At 39.7% G+C, this 21208-nt stretch overlaps 2 protein-coding genes across 3 annotated transcripts; one reads left to right on the top strand and one right to left on the bottom strand.

Moving 5' to 3' along the window:
- Window positions 1-920: 920 nt before the first annotated feature.
- On the top strand, window positions 921-15974 carry LOC137187599 (dipeptidyl peptidase 9-like). Of its 2 annotated transcripts, none has more exons than XM_067596614.1 (21): window positions 921-1132; window positions 3635-3725; window positions 4232-4476; window positions 5464-5576; window positions 5970-6143; window positions 7660-7828; window positions 7914-8024; window positions 8312-8440; window positions 8624-8685; window positions 8797-8897; window positions 9055-9232; window positions 9332-9491; window positions 10137-10216; window positions 10762-10932; window positions 11485-11620; window positions 11790-11935; window positions 12189-12335; window positions 12867-13019; window positions 13305-13447; window positions 13726-13837; window positions 14584-15974. In XM_067596614.1, the coding sequence occupies exons 2-21, from the start codon at window positions 3670-3672 to the stop codon at window positions 14674-14676; spliced, it is 2679 nt and encodes an 892-aa protein (XP_067452715.1). In that variant the 5' UTR covers window positions 921-1132; window positions 3635-3669; the 3' UTR covers window positions 14677-15974. The 2 variants fall into 2 exon arrangements, with proteins under 2 accessions (XP_067452715.1, XP_067452716.1); XM_067596615.1 differs by lacking the exon at window positions 921-1132 and adding an exon at window positions 1159-1177.
- Window positions 15975-17450: 1476 nt separating this feature from the next.
- LOC137187598 (angiopoietin-related protein 4-like) lies at window positions 17451-20867 on the bottom strand. Its single transcript, XM_067596613.1, has 7 exons — window positions 20322-20867; window positions 19921-20031; window positions 19708-19795; window positions 18970-19083; window positions 18532-18627; window positions 18158-18439; window positions 17451-17981 (listed from the first exon to the last, which is right to left on the bottom strand). Exons 1-7 carry the CDS (start codon window positions 20796-20798, stop codon window positions 17800-17802), a joined length of 1350 nt encoding a protein of 449 aa, XP_067452714.1. The 5' UTR covers window positions 20799-20867; the 3' UTR covers window positions 17451-17799.
- Between the last annotated feature and the right edge of the window lie 341 nt (window positions 20868-21208).

Below are 21208 nucleotides of genomic sequence, written 5' to 3'. Positions count from 1 at the left end.
ATTTCAATGTACATTGGGGCACCTGACTATTGTTTTAAGACAGATTTGTGAAATGTCAATTTTGTGTGAACTTACATTTTTTTGCAAGTTCACACAATGCTGATCAAGCCTATTGCTGCCAGATAAATCTTGTTGTATTAAACAGTATACAGAATTTTTATATCAGGTGTCTGTGGCGACATTCCCACACTGGTGCATCAGTAGTGATGAGGGCTGCCTAAGCTAAGTATCCCAGAATACATTTCGCACCAACCAGCAGCAACGGCTGTTGTAATTTTTGCTGTAGGACTGTCAATAGGTTACTTTATTAAGTTTTCATACTTTTTTATGTAAGAAAGTAGCAATTTTGATTCCCAATATGTGCTAAGTTTATCTGAATAACATCTATCTGGAACTTCGAATGATCAAATTCTGATGTTTGAAACGCGGGGTTGTATGACGCTCAAAACAATTAACTTTTAATTAATTACTGTTACTGCCAGAAGGGGAGACAAAAGTTCTGCACTGAGGTATCACCAGAGAGATGGACCAGAGATTTTTGATTTTCCACTTTTAACAAGTCCTTATATTTTCACAGAATAGCAGGGGAGTTATTTCTGCTGTCAACTAAAGAGTGAAAAAATGCAAGTTAAATAAAAAATAATAATTAAAAGCTATTAATGTAAATGAAGTCTGAAGGGCAGCCTTTTTTTTTTCATAGGATGGCGAAACAATGACCCGCCCTACTCTGCCTCTGATTGGCTAGTACTCGTTGTCTTCGTTGGTTGGGTTGGTTAGGTTTAGTCATGAGGAATGAGATTGGTTAGGGTTGGGGTAAAAATATCAGGGTAAGCCAATCAGAGGCAGAGTAGGGCGGGACATGACTTCGCCATCCTAGGAATAAAAGTATCGCGAACGAACGGGTAACGGTTGGTAACGGTAAAAAAACTTGACGGATCATATCCGGGTTAAAGGTTGTAATCTTGTAACGTCTGATTCCAACAAGCTAGTTCCGCGTTGTTAGCATATTAGCAGGAAGCTACCTGATATCTGGGAGAGTAACTTCAGCGATTTATCCAGATCCTGACTGTTGATTCCAACCGTAAACAGACGATAAAAGGAGAAAAGCATCCAAGGTCTTTGGGCTGAACGTGTAAGCTAACAGAGAATGACTGTTTCACCGTTTTGATTTGTTTGTGTAAGTTAGATACGAGACGCCAGTTCCTGTTTAGTGGGCGGCTAACATGCTAGCTCCAAATAAACGTAAACATAGTGGTCTTTCATTATCTTATAATTAGGGTTTGTCAGAGTTGACACACTCAGCTAGGTGTTTTCTGTTTGGAGTCGAACTGTCGGTCAGTTTGTCGACCCTTTTTAGCTTCATCAGCTGATGTGTCTGAGCGGAAACAGTGAAACTAGGTCGCTAAAATTGACGTTAGATAAAGTACAGTATACACAAATTAAAAGGATGATCTCAGGGATTTATATGTTTAAAACAGTGAAGAAAAAAGCACAATGAGGTCGTGTCAGCTTCTTATTTATATGGGGTGTCATATTTCTCTCATGGTGTCCTAAAGTCCACCATGAGTCTGCATGTTATACAGTACAGCTGCAAACAGAAACAGAAAGGAGACACAGGTGCTGATATAAACTAGGGGAATGAGGAGGGTCTTTTTCAAAAACAATAATTCAGCCTGTGCACTTAAATAAGAGTGAAACAACTTGTGGTTGCTCTCTTTTGCTTTCTCTTTAAAAAAAAAAAAAAACAAACAATCTCTTCATCAAAGCAAAATAACATTAAAATTTGGATTGCATCCCACTAACTTTTGTCTTTCAAATATTTTATACATTGAATAATCATTTAGTCTACAGTCTCTTGATAATAATGAGATTCATCGTTATTAATGAGACCAGTGATGTTATAATTTCTTGCACTTTGACTGGTGCAAAAGTCCATCTAAAGATACGTCTTACAAAATATAAATGTACATTGTTCACAGCAACCACATAACAATTTGTGGTTGTTGCTCTTTCTCTTTTGCTTTCCCTTTAAAAAAACAAACAAACAAAAAAAACATCTTTTTGTTGAAAGAAGGAAAAATGAATTTGGTTTGGACGTAAAGAAAGTAAAGCTTGTGTAGTCGCTTAATCAATATGTGAACGTCAGAAAATTGCAACTATTTTGATAATCATTTTAGTCTTTTTTTTTTAAAGGAAAATGCAAAAGTCTGCTAGTTACAACTTCTTGAATGTGCAGATTTAAAGCTTTTCTATGTCATACATGATAGTAAACTGAATATATTTGGGTTTTGGATTGTTGATCAGACAAAATAAGACATTTGAAAATGTCGCCATGAACTCTTAAGAAATTGTAACAGACATCTTTTCACCATTTTCTGACATTTTATAGACCAAGCAATTAATCCATAATGAAAATAATAACAATAATAATGAGATTCATCTGAAGTTATGGGACCAGTAATGTTATAATTTCTTGCAGTTTGACCAACATTTGGTTGGTGCAAAAGTACATCCAAAGATAAAAGGCAACAATATGTTATTGTCCATTGTTAGCAATGTTTATCTGTATAGCTCTTCTGAAACAGAGAAGCAGTTAAAAGTGATTTACATACAACACTGAAACACATTAAAACCTCATTTATAACACTATAAAGGCCTTAAATAACTGCAAAAAATAGGATAGATGTAGGAATTAAAGCTCCAGTGCAGAAATAAATACTATATAAGTGAATAAATAAAAGTGGAAGATAAATGTTTTTTTTAATCATTCAAATATGTATGACTCTAGACTTTTCTGGAACTGCGTGGTCTTCATCAGCGGATTAAGTTTGCTCAGGTGTCGTGGAGACAGCTCAGTCGTCATCATATGACCTTCAGTCACGTGATGACAGGTGGTCATTTATGGGCGAGCATGAATGAATATCAATGTTTCACACTCAGTCTTAGTCATGTTTGACAGTTTAGATACCGACAGATATGCAGTAAATGTTCTCGTGTGACTGATTTTTCCACCATGTTAAGACTGTTAAAGGTTATTCCTTGAATCCTGATACTCAGAGACTCTAATCAACTTGTGTCAAACGTCCAAGTATGAGATTTGTTCTTCCGGCAGATCTTTTAACACATGAATTGCTGTTGTGTTTTCTGGGAATTAACTTCTGCAGAATTTGCACTTCATGAAAGCCCCCGGCAACAGAACAGCCTCCTATATGGCCTACAGTAAACCGTCTACAGTAAAATTTGGAGTGACAGTGTAACATTTGCCACAGTTATGACACAGGCGTTGAAGTGTTGGAATCATGCAGCTGAGTCACACACAGTTAGACTCCATATCAGGATCCCACAGCTGAAAGTGTGGCGGCGGTCGGCTGAAGAGTAGCAACTCCTGATGAAGCAGCACAGGGACATCTGCCCTGAATGGGGCCACCACCTCAGTAACAGCAACAGTTTAACGGTTAATAGCTCGTGAGCTTAGTGCAGGGTGTGACATACTTTTATTTACAGATTAAATTCTGTTTAATTTATTTGTCAGTTAGAGCAGGTGCCTGTAAATGGATTGTAGTTTCTGTTATCTTTAAACAAACCTCTCAGTTTTACATCTTCAGTTCTCATGTCTTCACCTTGTACTCTTCAGGGTGCCAGATCTGGTCCAGGGTTGTTGAACGGTTAATGCACAGAGTAAAGAGGCTGAAAATTGAAGACAAAACAGAAGACGGCCAGGACAGGTATGGAATATTTTTCACTCACAGCTGCCTGTAATTTTCTTTTAATACATGAACGTCAGGAAAATTGCAACTATTTTGATAATAAAATAATTGTTTTAGTCTTTTTTTTTAAAGCAAAATGCAACTTCTTGAATGTGCAGATTTAACGCTTTTCTGTGTCATACATGATAGTAAACTGAATATATTTGGGGTTTGGACTGTTGATCAGACAAAATAAGACATTTGCGGATGTCTCCATGAACTCTAAGAAATTATAACCATTTTCTGATGTTTTATAGACCTATTGATTAATGGAACAGATAGAAGTAACTGAGGGGTCTGGTTGTAGAATATGGACTGAGGAGATCAGAAATGTAGGCTGGTGTCAAACCATTCTGAGCATGTAAACAAATGAAACCTTCCTCTATTAAATTCAGAGCCTTATTTGGCAGGTGACCAGTGTTAGTTCATCGTTCTGACTGACTGTAGGTTTATCTGAGCTGATCAGTCTCGATGTCTGTCCACAGCGTCAGAGAGGCACTGGCAGGTATGATGGGGGTGGACGAGCTCTCGGACAGCACAGAGGTGGTGGAGATGGAGGATGTGAATCCCTCTCACTTCCAGGTGGAGAAGCACACGTGGGATGGCCTACGGAAAATCATTCACAACAGCCGCAAGAACACAGGCGTGGTCATCAACAAGGCGCCACATGACTTCCATTTCGTCCCGAAGGATGAGACTAGCCCGCATTCTCATCGCATCTTCTACCTTGGTAAGCTGGGGAACGGAAAGGGGCCGAATAAGCGCATGCTAAGTGCCAAATTTTCCAAACTGCTGCCATGAATAGGAACCAGCTCAGTCCGGTTGCTCTTGGTGAGGGCCAACTTGAACGATCTGTGGGTGCAGCTGGTGAGTCAGAGGTGTAGAGTTGCCTGCACAGCAGCTGTTTTCAAATACATTTGAAATCCAGTGGCCAGCTGCAGTGGATCCTCAGTGTCAGCTGGAGAAAACATGAAAGGATCAGTAACCACGTTTTGCTTCGTTGACATATTTTTGCTCCTCTTTATTCCATTTTTAGAGCAAAGAATTTCTGCTGAATGGTTGCCACATGTTGAGCAAAAACCAGCACATGAATCATCTCCAGTGTAGTCAGTGCTGGTGTGTGATCATGATTTTGTGACATAAAATCCAGAGTTATGTGCTGTGAAAGTGTAAAGGTAATGTAATGTGTACTACATGGATTCTGTAAGACCTGTATCCATGGTAGCACTGTTGTTGATAGTGTGTAGTAATGCCTGGATGGCAACAACTGTTGTGTAGTCTGATTGCTCCTTTAATGTTACCCACCACAGACCACCACACACTCTGGTATCTCTTTAAAGCTTTATCCACCAAATGCTGTTATTGTACAGATGTTTAGATCTTTGCTGCTTCTCAAATATAAATACCCCACTTAGCATAAAACACTTTAATTTTAAAATGGCTATTTGCAGGAGTAGTTTTCTCATTCCTGTGGACTGCACAGTCGGTGGTGTTAGAATTAAAGTTTTCTAAAGCTGCCATTTGGCACCGATGTTCAATCATCATGCAGCGAGAAGAAGAAGACAAACCAGTTTTTAGATGCATGTTGCAGAATTAAATGCCAGTTGAGTTTCTTGGAACTCTGTTTGCGGCCAGTAATCAGATTTCTCAGTAAAACATGACTGGGTGTGTAGCTTCACATGGTTTTACCGTCTGTTTGTGCTCTCTTTCATCACAGGAATGCCTTATGCCAGCAGGGAAAACTCTTTACTCTACTCCGACATTCCCAAGAAGATCCGCAAAGACGCTCTACTGGTTTTGTCATGGAAACAGATGCTGGATCACTTTCAGGTGAGGAAGATTTTCTAGTCCTCTTCTTCCACTCTTTGACATTTTAATATGATTAAACTTATCACAGTCATCTTTTAAAAAGAGTATTTATTTGACTAGAGGGTGGTTGTGACTCACTCCCTTCCTACTGATGTATTTCCCCATCGAGATTAACGCTGATGTTGAAAATTTCCCCCTAAAGACAAAGTATTTATGTAGTGAACGTTCTCGCTGCTGAAGAGAAAAGATAAGAGGATTTAATTTATTGGTACATGATGACTCTCTCTTTAATTAAGTCTGTTAATGTTTTCTTCCCGTCTGTTTGTGTTCTTTGCCCTGAACAAACTCTTTGACTTTGACCTCAGTCGGTCAGCATCGTCACTTTGTGTGTTCTCCTGTCACCCCTGACCTCAGGCCAGCCCTCACCACGGGGGCTTCTCCCGGGAGGAAGAGCTGCTGCGAGAGAGGAAGCGTTTGGGGGTGTCTGGCATCACTTCCTACGACTATCATCAACCCAGCGGCCTCTTCCTGTTCCAGGCCAACAGCAGTCTGTACTACTGCCGTGACGGTGGAAACAACACTTTTACTGTGAGTTAAAGGACAGTTAAGAAAGATTTTTACAGTCACATAAGCACAAAACGGGCCTCATGCGGGAACATTTTGTGACCTAAAACTGTCTTTTGGTTCTGTGTGGTTTGCTCGTTCAAGTGTCCCAAATCAGATTCAACAAACTTTCTTAATTGCCTGAACTTGTCCGAAGTTGCTTGATTCAGCCTGATGAATGTCATCTGTTCATGACATTTGATCATTAGCATAATCGGCTGTAAAATTTCCATATAAGGCTACCAGTTCTGCTCCGTTTGTAGGACAGTTTCATTCACAAAAATGTTCCCAAAGAGTAAAAACAAGAATTTCACACCACTGAGCTTCAAGTATTGTTTTCAGAAATCAGCAGACAAAAACATGATAAATCTAGGAGTGTCAGTAGTACGATACCTGAAATAATTAGAAAATATGAATCCAGCTGCCAACGATGTGTCATCAGAGCAGCACTGTACTGTGACAGAAATAAAGAGGGAATGCTTTGACAGGAAGTTAGATGCTAAAAAGAAAAGTGGTCAGTGATGGGAGGCGGTCAATAGATTTGACAGTCACAAAGATATTAGCCAAGAGAATTTATATCCTGCAGTACGTGATGTTACACTTTCAGGTGCAACAGAAGGTGATACTGGACAAACACCTGCTTAAACTCTTCTGAATATTTATTTTGTTTCAGTATCATATTTAAACTCCAAATTTATTCAGATTAAGACGTTATATCTTTAAGTCAAGCAAGTGTTTCTTCCCTTATGAAGAAAGGCAGAGATCTGTTCAGGACCTGAACAATAGGTCTGAACTAAATTTTCTTTGCACCTAAGAGAAAATTCTAGGTATAAGAAAAATGATGCTACAAATTTAGTCAAATCCCTCACACATGCCTTTTTAAGAATGAATATATTTGTATGAGTGGCTCTTGCATGAGGTCCAATGATCATTACAGACCTGCAGAGATTGATAAAGTTAGAGTTGATAACAATTCCTTTGCCAGAATGTGAGATTTTTGGCATTTTAAACAACATTTATTTAGCCTGAACTCTTGCTATGTGTTGTGAGTCCCCCAGTGAGAATATTACTAGTTACATTAAAACTGAAGAAGCTGACTCTACTTTGCCTCTTTCCGAGTGTATCCCGAACTCAGCAGGTATAGATTAGACATATACATAGATGTACAGACATGGGTGATACTATCTGAAGCTGTTTATTGGAATCGATGTATATGTTACATCTATTTTATGCTGCCATTTTGGCCCAGTCTCCTTTGTAAAATAGGTAATGTATCTCAAGAGATTCCCTGGTTAAATGCATTTAAAAGAAATCCTCTATCAGATGAACTACAGAATTAAAAATAAAGAATTGTCGGTGTGTCATTGTGTCTTTACAAGTGTCAGATTAATGTGGTTGGTTGCACATTTTATTGTCTTGTGTTTCAACGTTTCCTTTGCTACAAGTCAGTTTCTCTGTTAATGACAAAGTTGTCTTTGATCTTCTCCGTGTGTTTGTGCAGACTTCTCCCATGAAGCCTGTAGAGATAAAGAGCCAAAGTTCAGGCACACGCATGGACCCCAAGATCTGCTCCGGGGACCCCAACTTTATTGGCTTCATCAACAACAATGACATCTGGGTGACCAGCATCGAGACGGGTGAAGAGAGGAGGCTCACCTTCTGCCATAAAGGTCAGAATCAGAGCAGACAGACGCACCGCGGTACCTGAGGAATTTTTGTCCACTGTGTTTGACTATTTCTGTGTTTTCATTGTAGGTATTGATAACCCAAAAGAGGATCCTAAATCTGCTGGAGTCGCCACTTTTGTCTCTCAGGAAGAATTTGATCGGTTCACTGGATACTGGTGGTCACCAGCTGCTCAAGAAGGTGAGTGAAGAACACACAAGTAACGCATTGTTGTCCCAGTTTGCTTTGCAAGGAGGCCAATTATCAACAACAAACATCATAATTATAATATCAGTAGTTTTCAAATGAAGATTGGTCATTTATTAGATTCATAAAACAATAAATTATTCATATGAGACTTATAAAAGTTTACAAAATGCTTTAAAAAATAATTGTGATGCTTACTTGCTTACAGTGTTCTTTGACTGGTTTTACTGGTCTTTAGCTTGTTTCTGACTGGTTTTGCTGATATTCTCTTCCCGGCTCAGACTCAGACGGTGGTAAAACTCTGCAGATTCTGTACGAGGAGGTCGACGAGTCTGAAGTTGAGATCATCCATGTCCCATCTCCAGCTCTGGAGGAGCGTAAGACAGATGTCTATCGATACCCGCGTGCAGGTACGCACATGCTGAAAAGATTTATATTAATTATATATATCTTTGATGCATTGTTTTTTTTGTTTTTTTGTGATCTGTTTTATTTCTTTTGATAAAAAGCATTTAACAACTGGCATGTTCATTAAAAACTTTTAGGTTTAGGTTTATATGTTGGTACGTAACTTGAATTTCATTCATTTCCAGGCAGCAAGAATCCTGATATCACTCTGAAAATAGCAGAAATCAAGACAGACAATCTCGGCAAAGTGAGTTCCACAAATCTTCTTACTTCCTTTTTCTTGAGAACAGAACATTGTTAACCAGAAAGTTCTTCAGAAAGATGTTCAGAGATCAGTCCGCTGTTGTTTCTCCCTCAGATTGTCAGCACACAGGAGAAGGAGCTGCCTGTGCCCTTCTCCAGCCTGTTCCCCGGAGCCGAATACATCACCAGAGCCGGATGGACAAAGGATGGCCGATAGTGAGTTTCTTCACATGGAAAAAAAAAAAAAAATCCTGTGATTTGAAAAACACAACCTGTAGCTTTTAAACCTCACCACGCTCCAGATTCTTCAAAACCTAGAAATCAGGTAACATGGTTCACACAAGCCACAACTCTTCCTCTCTGTCTCCGTCAGCGCGTGGGCAGTCATGATGGACCGACGGCAGCAGCGTCTCCAGCTGGTCCTGCTGCCTCCGGCGCTCTTCATCCCCGCACAACAAGACGAGGCCAGCAGGCAGAAGAGCCTGGAGGCCCTCGGAGACACGGTCCAGCCCTTCATCATCTACCAAGAGACCAGTGACATCTGGATCAATGTGAGCAGGCACCGCCAAAATAAGACGGATTGAAGTCCAAAATCTGAAAAGTGGGGAAAAAAAAACAAAAAACATGCCGCCCGTTTGTTTGTCCTGCAGGTCCATGATATCTTTCATCCATTCATCCAAACCAGTGATGAGGAGATCACCTTCATCACAGTAAATGAATCCAAAACAGGCTTCTGCCACCTGTATAAGATCACATCAGTGTTACAGCGAGGCAGCTACAACTGGGCAGGAGGCTACACACACTCTGAAGGTATTCATACTATGTGGTGTCACACATTCAGGGTTGGGCTGCATTTGATAAATGAAAGAGATGAAATAAAATATAAAATACAAAAAATGTTTAACTAAATTATGCCAACTTGTTGAGGAAGCACATTTACAGCATGATTTGCGTTTTCCTCATTCTTCTTCTTATATATTTTCCAACATTTTAATGACAGTTCTGTTTTTACATTTATGAGTCACAGGGTTATTTTTTTTGTTTAAAATGAGGTTTACTTTTTTTATTTATTGAGGATTTCATTTTATTTTCAGTTAGGTTTCTGTTTACTTTTGAGAATTTTGTTTAAGTTTTAGTTTTCATTTAATATCTCCCTGATCTGCCATATTTAAGGTGTTAGTACTTGTTACTGGTCATTGTGTTTTCATCATCTTAGGAATTGTGTAGACTCGATGCACTGGAGGTACCTTGTATTTTCTATGTGCAGCTGTATTCTACACTTGAGCCCAAGACAAATTTAAAATAATAAAGTATATCTTATTTTATTTAAAATGATTCATGCAATGACTGCAGTAGACATTTGTTTTTGTTGTTTCATATGTGTGGAGGGAAAAAAAAGCCACCTGATCTATCAGTTAATCCATTTATATGACACCTTCTCTCTTCTCTCACCAGATGATTTTAAGTGTCCAGTGAAGGAGGAGGTGACGATAACCAGTGGGGACTGGGAGGTGTTGGCCAATCATGGCGCAAAGGTAAAGCCTGACTTTATATCTGTTAAGGTTGCTGATATTTAACTGGAGCAGCACGAATAAACCACCAAAACCACTCACCAGAAAACTGTGTTTTTAAATTACATCTGAGATGCTGCTTGACGACCACATACAGTATATTTTAAAATGTTTATCAGGTCACTAACATGAGCAGAGTCGGCGGTTCATGGGTTTGTTTTTCAGAGCTGCTGCAACAAGAAGTGAAGTTATAAGGTGTTAATAATTTGGAAAATGTACATAAGACTACATATTTTCTGTGACTTAAGCCTCCATTAAGAGTCTGCGAAATGAATTGTTTTTAGGTACCATATGTGTATAATCCAGACTGTAACAATAATAATAATAATAATTAAAAAGTACAAAATGAAACAGAAAAGCACCATTGAAGGAACAGTAAAGACACTAAGAGAATAGATGTAGACGTGGGTAAAAACAAATTAAGAAAGGAATCAGACACCAATTTCAAAATAAGATGTAGCAAACAAGAAGTACCAACAGATTTTCTTGTTCTGTGGTGTTTGGTGCAGCGTTCGTCCAGTCCTCAGATTTGGGTGGATGAGACGGCGAAGCTGGTTTACTTCCAGGGAACGAAGGATTCTCCTCTTGAGCATCACCTGTACGTGGTGAGCTACGGCGCGCCGGGTGAAATCGTCCGACTCACCAAACCTGGTTTCTCCCACAGCTGCTCCGTGAGCCAGGTATAAACACACACACACACACACACACACACACACACGCACACACACACGCACACACACACACACACGCGCAACTGAGTGGATGTTAGTGTAGTTTTGCTCTTTTTTTTCTTTTTAATCGATGCTGTTATTCAGAGGAGTGGGTATTTTTTTATTTTAACTTCTCAAACAACAAGCTGCTTAGGAAAATTCATACGATGTTATTTCAGATTTCTCTCTCTTCTTTCTTTTTTTTTTGACATTAAAAATTAATTTTGCTTATTTTATAAGTCTGTTTCTCTGTTAAAACAGTGTATCAAAGGTTTTCCACACCTGTTTCTAAACTTCACTTAAAAACACTGAATATCCGCATAAAATATTATCCACTGACACCACAGATAGAAATATTCTGGTATTAGTATCAGCTGTCAGAGCCAACTCATGGATTTATCTCAAATTAAACCAAACCGTGGCAGTGTGAACACACAGTGTGTGTTTGTTTTCATCTGAAATGTTTTATTGTTGGTGAGGTTTTGTTTAATCTTCCTCTGTCTTGTGTCTCCCTCCACACAGACCTTTGACATGTTTATCAGCCATTACAGCAGTTTGACCACCGCACCCTGCGTGCACATCTACAAGCTGATGGGCTCCGACAGCGACCCGCTGCACAGAGAGCCTCAGTTCTGGGCCAGCATGATGGAATCTTCTGGTACTGAAACCGCTTGTTTTTGACAGATAAAACATCGTCTTTTTCACGTTTGCTCGGCTTGAGTACATTTCACCTCCTGGTTTCGGATGACATGACTTTGAGATGTGATTATGTGCGCGCCGGGTTAGTCAAGAGATTCTTTTCTTATGTGCCTGCTGTTTGTCTCCAGGTTTCCCATTCGACTATACTCCTCCGGAGATCTTTAGCTTCACAGGGAAGTCGGGCTTCGAGCTGTACGGCATGTTGTACAAACCACATGACCTCGTCCCCGGCAGGAAGCATCCCACCGTTGTCTTTGTTTACGGCGGTCCTCAGGTTTGATCTCCTCCAATATCACATTAGACTCATGCTGTATAGGCCTAGAAGCTACAGAAGGACCTCTTATGTTTTATAAAAGCAAAAACTCTGTTTTCAGGCATTTTAAACATTTAGCGGAACGCGTATCTGCAACTGTGATGATATTAGAGGAACAGACAGTAAATTTAAACTTTGTTCTTATGTTAGTGAGAATCAGAAATATTTCTTCACATCATTATTCATCGCTATAAACATGTTCATTTTCTTCCAGGTTCAGTTAGTGAATAACTCGTATAAAGGTGTGAAGTACCTGCGGCTGAGCACGCTGGCGTCTCTGGGCTACGCCGTGCTGGTCATCGATGGGCGGGGCTCCTGTCAGCGAGGACTTAAGTTTGAAGGAGCTGTGAAGGACAAAATGGTATTTATCACATAAATCATCAGTCAGCTTCAGATCCTGAGAGTACAGAACACACGAACATCTTTCATGTCCAGCTGCTCAGTCCATAAAAATTATAGATACTCACTGCTTCACAAGAACTCGCAACACTGTAAAATAATCATTTTTAAAAATATTTTTCTTTATTACATTTAGACAACATTTCAAGCCCAGATTGGCTCTTGTTATGGCTGATTTGGGCTCGAAACGTTCGTACTCTTTCTACAGTGTTGCAAATTCTTGGGAAGCAGAAAGTAAAGGAAACTAAAAAATGATGTAGACTGATGAAGAGAGAGAATTTACTTCCTGTTTTTGTTTTGTAAACAGAGTCATCCTTATGCATCATTTATAAAATAAATTATTACACTAATAAATAGAAATTTGACAAGAATTAAATTCACTTTTGTTTTCTACACATATCGTTATTTTATTTGACTTTTTTCTCTGAGTTTTTGTGTTTTTTATTTGATCTTGAACATCAGCCGAGTGACGTCTCTTCTCTCCTCTAACCAGGGTCAGGTGGAGATCGACGACCAAGTGGAGGGTTTGCACTACGTAGCTGAAAAGTACAAGTTTGTGGACCTGAATCGCGTCGCCATCCACGGCTGGTCGTATGGAGGCTTCCTCTCACTCATGGGTCTCATCCACAAACCCGACATCTTCAAGGTCAGCAGCATGAACATTTAACTGTTAGTGTGTTTAAACTGAAGTAAACAACCATGAAGTCCAGTCTTTAAAGGAAATTGGTTATTGAAAATGGATGCAGTGACCTTCGGTGACCATTTCAACTCCATCGTAAACAGACTTTTTGGAAGCTGTCTTCATTTTTTTTTTTGTCATTTTTGTCCCCCAACTTCAGACTCTGATCTCAGTTAATCTGCACTTTCAACAGCTCCTCTAAACAAATATCTTACAGGAAGAAATTAAATAAAACACTTGTGTTCTGTTCAGGTCGCCATCGCCGGAGCTCCGGTGACGTTGTGGATGGCCTACGACACCGGCTACACAGAGCGATATCTGGACACGCCCGAAAACAACCAGAAGGGCTACGAGGCGTGCTCTGTCGCGCTGCATGTCGACAAACTCCCCAATGAGTGAGAGCTGTCATTTTAAAATACGCTACCTTTAGTTTATATGACTAATTACCATAGCAACCGTGAGACAAACATGTCCTGTCTTCTGTCATCTGCTTCTTATATCTAACAATCAGCCTGGTTTCTGCTTTTCACAAAGTAAAACATTTATGTGCAGGTGTAGTTTAGACGTGTTTGACTCAAGTTCTACTTTGCTGTTAAATTTTCCTGCTACAAATGTTTATAAACTGTAAACATGAGAAGAAAACTAAACACTTGTGTCTTTCTGTTAAACACAGACCCAACAGACTGCTGATCCTTCACGGATTTCTAGATGAGAATGTGCACTTTTTCCACACTAACTTCCTGGTGTCTCAACTCATCCGGGCGGGGAAGCCATACAGCCTCCAGGTGAGGAGCCTTTACTCATAAATACCGACTCAAGTGTCGATTGTGATAAAGATGTAAAACAGAGCCTGAAGACAACGGTGACATGAAGGCCTGTAAGAGAAGAGACGTTATCTAACTGGACGGTTTGATTACTGAAGCTGCCAGCGTGTCGTTGAGCAAAACACTGACTGTCCAGCTGCAGTTTTTCCAGTATTCAAGATGGATTTGGAAAAATTTGGAATAGAGCTGCAATGATAAGTTGATCAACAGAAAATTGGCAATTATTTTGAATTTGAAAAAAAAAAGCTAAAATTTGTTGGTTCCAGCTTCTTAAATGTGAATATTTTCTGGTCTCTTTAATCTTCTATGACAGTAAACTGAATGTCTTTGGGTTGTGGACTGTTTGGTCGGGACCAAACGAGACATTTTAGGTCACATTATGGGCTTTGGGGACGTTTTTCACCATTTTCTGACATTTTATGGACCAAACAAGTAATCAATTAATCAAGAAAATAACAACAAGAAATTAATCGATAAAGAAAATAATTGTTAGTTGCAGCCGTAATTTGGAAAACGTATTGATGATAATTGTATTGAATGATAATTTCCTGCAGATCAAAAAAGTGAAACCTGGAAATTGTTATTTTCTAGTAATGCTGCAGCACATTTTATGATAATTGCTCTCGACCCACCACTGACGCGAGACGAAGCTGACATCACAACGACTAAACGTATATTTTGTTTCCTCTTTTTTTTTTTTTTTTTAGGTTTATCCTAACGAGCGACACAGCATCAGATGTCCGGAGTCTGGAGAACATTATGAGATCACGCTGCTGCACTTCCTCCAGCAGAACCTCTGATAAGCCTTTCTACACACTGATCTTCCTCCTTCCCTCCTCCTCCTCCTCTTCCTCCTCCTCCTCGTCTTCTACCTCCCGTTCCTCCTTTTCTCCAAACATTCATCACTTCCCACTTCACTTCATTTTATAATCTGCTGAATGCAAGCTACGCCAAACCTCGCCACACGTCGAGAGTCGCCGCTCGGCAGCATTTTTAGCATCAATAAAGCCACATAAACATCCAGATGTTTGTATATTTACCAAAAAACAACAACGTCACCAAACACAACATCACTGCATTTTACAGTTGAGGGAAATCAGATGGATTGCTTTAAGCCCCAAAACAAGCAGGGGGCGCTGTTCACCCAGAACAAACAGGGCTTAAGCTTTCAGACTTACTGGTCATGATGGTGGACGTCAGAACCAGTAAAAAGCAGATAAATGATGTTGTTGATGTTTTAAATGCTGCAGTGCAAAAAGTACTGAAGTGGAGCTGTTGTGTGGGTTTGGAAGTGTCTTTGAGTGATTTCTTGTATACTTTGTTTGTGCCATTCCTTTTTTTTATTATTGAACTGTCACTTTGTTTTCTTTTTGGGACCTAATTGATAAATTTATCATTCCTTGTCTCCACGAATAAACACTGGAGTGAAGTTAGTAAACGTTAAGCTCTCTAAGAGCATCAAAACAAGCTCTTAATTCCCTTTCTTGTATACTTGTCTTTTTCTGCATTGCGACTGTGCTAAAGTGCTATCATAGATCACTTTTTATGTGGTGTCAACAAGACGAAATGTTACATGCCGCATTTTTATTGTGAATTATTAAAAAATATATTTTTATGCATTCATAAAAAGAAGAAAAGATGTAGCGCCCTGTTGCTGTCTCACTCAGTCGCTTGCTTTAATTTTCCGGAGAGCTTCTTTTTCTTCTTCTGCTGCTGAAGACAGAAGTCTCAAGCTCAGATGACTTTTGCACAGTACATATTTGCCTTGGTGCCAACAGAATGACCTATAAAATGATATATGACACAACTGTCGGCAGTATAAGGTGCCTTGCAAGAGTTGAAGAGCGGCTGCTCGTGTAGTTTAAATCAGGGAATCTGTCTGAGGACCTACGACAATGAAAGGCCTTGTTGCTCAAGTGTCTGATGACCGTCTATGAGATGAGCTACACCGATCTGTACATGGTCAAATGTACCTTCACTTATCAAAGAAATAAACAGAAGTGAAAACACTTTTTCAAAGTCTTGTAACCAAATGGAGTTTATTATTTTTTAAAAGCATTTCAGTGGCTGTTGTGTGGAAAATAAACCTGAAAAATGATACACTTGTAAGTGTTTTGGCAGATAAAGTTTTATGATTTTGAAGTGTGTGTGTGTGTGTGAGTGAGTTTAGGAGCATGAAGATAAAACAGATGATTCAAGTTTAATATAAAACTTAGGAGCAGTGAGGAGGCTTCAGGAGGCTCATGAGGTCGTCTCCGCTCAACACAGACAAACACAGATAGTTTTACTCACATCGCTCAAATCATAAATTTACCTCAAAGAGCTTTACAATCTGTACAACATCAATACAGCTGCTGTTTCTGTGGTCAGGAGAAAAACAGCAGATTAAATTGAAATTTGTAAATCAGATTCGTGTGACTAAAGAGTTTCACCCTGTTCATAGTGAGTTTGTAATTTTAACTGGTCTTAGAGTTACTTACAGACTGAACAGTGTTGCCAAATAATACGATCAATATACAGTTTATAATGTTGGTAATGAGCCTCAGAGTTTCCCTGTTATGTTGCTAAAAAATGAGTACAAAATGCATCTCACAGTTACAATGATAATAGATTATCTACATCAAGTCTTTTAAGTTTTAGTTGTAATAAACTGAAATAACATTTGTTTGAATTATTGGAATATAACCTAACCTAAACAGCCAAATGATTTACAATCCTTTTAACGTATGTAAAGTGTTTGAGTGTCTTTTTATCCAGCCAGTGAGGCTCCCACAAGCTGGCTGACATTTCTTCATTGAACTCAGCGTCTGTCTGTTTCATCATTTCATCAGCAGGGAGCAGCAGCGCTAAAGAAATGATGATCAGCAAAATTAAACTGAAGGGACGTTAAACCAAATTACAGAATGTGCACAAAAGGAGAGCTGGAAGCTATTGATTAAAAATCATTTTGATTATAAATGTCCTGTGTGAATCATACAACCCCATAAACATACTAATCAAAATGCAACAAGCACCAAAATGACATTTAATTGATTTATTCAGCACCAGTGATGAAGGATGTAAGATTTGAATTGTTAATAATGTTTGTAAGTTTGAATGCAGCATGTTGCAGGAGATGATTTGCTTTAAATCAAAACTATTTTGTCCTGTAAGAGAAATTAGTCTTCAGTAAACCAATAAACCACAGTGTCATAATTGCATACAGCACCAATAAATACCAACCAGATTATCTAATATCTCATAATTCAGTCAGTGTAAAACCAAGTATTGAACCAACCGTGTGGTTTATTTTGATTTGATGGGGACTCGTTATGAATTTAAACTGACAGTATGTGTCACTGTGGAGCAGCTGGATCATTAACTGAAAACTCATAATGTTCAACATCCCTACATGCTTCATTCTTTGTCCACATATAATTATTAAAATTGTAAAAAGTGTAAAATCTGTTCTGTTTCTTCTTCTTCATGGGTTTTATTTTATCATAGGGCTGCGAGTCTCCGCTGGAGCGTCGGTGTGTTTATACAAAGCAGGAACAAAGAGACTTTGTTAAACCTTTAAAAACTTTATTTTCATCCAGTTCATATAACCGAAATATAAAATATTTAAAGAGTGTAAATGTTGAAAATAACAAACTGTACATTATTAAAGTAGACACAGTTAAAAGAGACACACAGCAAGTTGTATAAAATAAGATTAATAAGTAAAACCCTTATAAAGGGAATCATGTTACTGTCAATATGACTTAAGTTATTATAACAAACACATAGCGTAGAAATATCTGATGATCCAGGACAGATCATTACTGTTTCAGCTCAGTAGCTTGATGCTTCAAGTCCTGTAGTTCAAACATTTAAGTTACAAACTTTCATGTTTTCTCTGCTTTTTACAGACTTTGGTCCTTTTGCTGTTCAGATTGATCAGCTTATTTTTTTATGGAGACAGGTGCGATCTTCAGAAGTACGGTCTTCAGAGAGACATTTTGTCCGTTTGTGGTCGTCCAAAACATCCCTTGTCTTCTGGGCTTCTGCCTCCTGAGCTGGCTCGGCCTTCTGGGATACTTGCCGTTGAGGTTTGATCCTCCGCAGCTGCTGAACCACCAACCTCCTGCAACGAAAGAGGATAAACTTTTAGTTTTTAATTTTTCCTCAACAGGAAAGGAGAATAAGATTCACAGCAAAAGAATTATACTTTCTCTCTGAACTTCATTAGTATCCAGACAGTTTTGTTGAGGATTTGGGTGAACTGACCCTTTAACAAAGATTTCAAAGATGCAAACATACCTGAGAGCAGCTCAGCACAGTTAACGTCTGCAGAGAGGTCGTTGTCTCTGTCAGCTGTGGAGAAAGGAACACCGGAGGCTCCGGTCGTGATGATTTCCTCCTGAGCTCCAGATGAAGAATCATTTTCCAGGTGGATAGCGAACTTCTCCTCTTCACCATCGACGGTAACTCTGTAATGAGCCACCTGCTCCCGCCCCGCCCAATCAGAGAGCTCCACCTGCAGGAGGTACTGGCCTTGTTTGGAGAGAGAGTGGATGTTCTCCAAGCCCAACCAGAACTCACCTGATGAACGAGAAAGGTGGAGATTAGTTTTTGTGGCTGAGTTTTAATGATGTAGATTTTTAATTAACTTTTTAAGTTAAACTTCAACTCACCACTCAAGCTGCCAAAGCCTTTCTTATAGCTCTCCCAAAGCTGGTTGAAGCTCTGGGATCCATCGAGACGTTTCTGGATGACCGTCCATCCACCTTCTGTAGAAAGAGGAGAGAAAAGTTGAGCTTGAAGCAGGTTGTTACAAAATATTCTTCAAGTCTTGACTTGTCGTGTTGGAAAACTTTTGTGTAAACCGAGAGCTAAATTTTTGAGCTCATGTAATGTTGATGATCATTTTTCTGATTTAAAACGTCTTCTTCGCAGTTAATAGATGCTTTACAGGGTTTTTTACTGCTGTTTTGAGTAACGTATGATTCCCGTTGACTGAAATAATAACTCACAATTGTTATTATATAAACAAATATAAACTGTCTCAGATGTCTTTAGATGGGTGTGTTTCTGAGAGCACAGGACTGGAGGCAGGTTTCTAGTTGACTCACCTGAAGTCATATCACAGAGGACACTGAAAGGTTGGGAGTTCTCGGGCTGGACTGTGTAGACACCGCTGGCTCGCTGCCCACGTACAAACAGATCATGGCAGTCTCTGGCCAAACCTGAGAAAACCGGAAAACTCTGATTAGATGATTCAGCAAATCAGACGATTGAGGGTCATTTCAGCTTTACTGCGACTCAACTGTCAGTTCAGTACAGCTGTAAAATTTGTCAAATTTGTTGATGAGTCTTGTCACAGTTGCTGCAGTGTTTTTTTAATACCTTGAGTTTAAAGCATAAAAAATGCTGAGCTAGCAGTATCCTAGAAACATACAGTACGTGTGGTGTAAAAAGTCATTGTCCTCATTTTCCGTGACCTTTGGACGGTCTGTGAGCAGCTCTGCCAGCAAGTCACTTATTATAAATTCAGGAGTAAAGGTGAACCTCTTTGTCCTTACGTCACTGTTAATAACTCATGTAAAGCTGACCTTTTATTTGAGTTTGTGCCTCACCTCACTATATTTTATGTTAACAGCTGTATGAATTGACACGAGGTGAGTTGTTTCTGTTTGTATGCATCAGTTCTTGTGGAGGAATGGCCGGAAGAAATTAGGGTAAAGGTTACATACTGAGTGATTGTTTAAGTTTTCAGCACTCAAAAGGTGAAACTTGTCAGTCTTTTCAATGGCGACTTATCTCCATCACTTCTATGATTAATTTCAGCTTCAAACAGTTTATTTTCTTACCTGATTGGGCGTCGCTCTGCTCTGCTTCTCCTCTCAGCACCGTCTCTTCATCTCTCCGTCTGTGTGATTTTACTCTCTTCTGTGCAACCTGAAGGAACCGCAGAACAGGAAATTAAAAAATCTATCACGTCTGTCTCTGAATAGAAACTAATTTCCTCTCTGAAAAGTCTAGAGATACAGTACGTGTCGATGTGTCGATGTGATGTAACTCACCTTGCTCTGCAGTGCTTGCAGGTGAAGACTCTGCTTGTCCAGTTTGTCTTGTTGCTGCTGGATTTTCTCCACCAGCTGGTCGATGCGTCTGTTCTGAGCCGCCACGATCCTCTGGAAACAAGAAGAAAAAAAAACAATCTCATCAGCTTCACAGCATCTTAATGTCACTGGAACAGCTTTGTTTGAAATGATACATTGATCTACACGTAAAGATGGGAAACAGATGCAGATACTGTAAAATTGTTTGTGTGTGCAGATTGATTTAAAACTTTTAATGAACTCTGATGGATGTGGACTCCATGGTGATGATTTTTTAAGAAGATTTACACATCTGTATGTTTTCAGTTTTTCTAGTTTCTGTAAGTTGAAATAACAGAATGAAATCAGTATTTTCTTCTCACCTGGATAAATGGGACTCCTGTGTTATCGCTGTAGTTGCTGTCCACTGCCGGCTCTGTAAGCACTTTGTCCACCTTCTCCTCCAGTCTGTCCATCCTGGAGTGGATGTCCTCACTCTGCTTCTTCACCTCCTCCACCTTCACCTTCACCTCTTCAGCAAGCTGTGCGCCCATCATCTCCCTCTCCTCAACCTCTTCACCTCTGGTCTTCAGGGATTCATCTTGCTCCCGCTGCTTTCTCTCCACTTCGGCCACCGTGTCGTTGAAGGCTTTCAGTTTGGCGTTGACGTCTCTCATCTGGATCTTGGTCTTGTCCACGTGCTCCTTCAGACCCTGGCCCAGCTGCAGGAGGCCGTGAGCCACCACGTTGACGTCGTCCCAGGAGGCGTGCTTGTCTCTGCCTCTTCTGTCTGTGGGGAAAGCTGCTGCTGTGTGCACCAACATGGTCAGCAGGAGGATGAGAAGCTGAGGCGTCTTCATCTTTGTGTCTCTGGTCTCTTCTGATATGCTGGTTCTGATGTGTCTCTCTGTCTGGTGTGTGCTGCTGAAGAGACGCTGTGAGGTTTTTATAGCTCAGTGCTGCAGCAGAGGGCTCCTCTGATTGGCTGGTGGAGCTTGGAGCTGGGGATGGAGGAGGGAGTTGGGGGCGTGGAAAGTCTTTCATAGTGGTCACCCTTTGCAGGACTTGGACCGTGATGCAATGAAAGGTCTTAATTACTGGTTAACCACTGGCTGATACTCCAGACAGATGGGAAATGGATGCAGTTTTGTTTTCAAAGCTCAAACCGAGTTTTCCAACCAAAATTTTTAAAAATAATAATAGTAAAGATTTTATAAGTCTGCATCTTGATTTTTCTTACAGTAAATGTTTTATAGTTTTTGTTGGTGAA

The sequence above is a fragment of the Thunnus thynnus genome, chromosome 8 (genome assembly GCF_963924715.1).
Source record: "Thunnus thynnus chromosome 8, fThuThy2.1, whole genome shotgun sequence".
Taxonomy (NCBI): Eukaryota; Metazoa; Chordata; class Actinopteri; order Scombriformes; family Scombridae; genus Thunnus; species Thunnus thynnus.
The sequence above is the reverse complement of the archived record's forward strand: the minus strand, read 5'-3'. Positions and strand labels throughout refer to the sequence as shown.

What these genes read in the sequence shown, in the direction of transcription:
- LOC137187599 (XM_067596614.1), top strand. Translation starts at nt 3,670, where the DNA reads ATGCACAGAGTAAAGAGGCTGAAAATTGAAGACAAAACAGAAGACGGC. An exon ending in TGGACAAAGGATGGCCGATA is followed by an intron (nt 8,898 to 9,054) that starts GTGAGTTTCTTC and finishes TGTCTCCGTCAG; the next exon opens with CGCGTGGGCAGTCATGATGG. An exon ending in CCAGTGACATCTGGATCAAT is followed by an intron (nt 9,233 to 9,331) that starts GTGAGCAGGCAC and finishes TTTGTCCTGCAG; the next exon opens with GTCCATGATATCTTTCATCC.
- LOC137187598 (XM_067596613.1), bottom strand. Translation starts at nt 20,798, where the DNA reads ATGAAGACGCCTCAGCTTCTCATCCTCCTGCTGACCATGTTGGTGCAC. An exon ending in CAGGAGTCCCATTTATCCAG is followed by an intron (nt 20,032 to 20,321) that starts GTGAGAAGAAAA and finishes TCTTGTTTCCAG; the next exon opens with AGGATCGTGGCGGCTCAGAA. An exon ending in GCAGAGCGACGCCCAATCAG is followed by an intron (nt 19,084 to 19,707) that starts GTAAGAAAATAA and finishes CGGTTTTCTCAG; the next exon opens with GTTTGGCCAGAGACTGCCAT.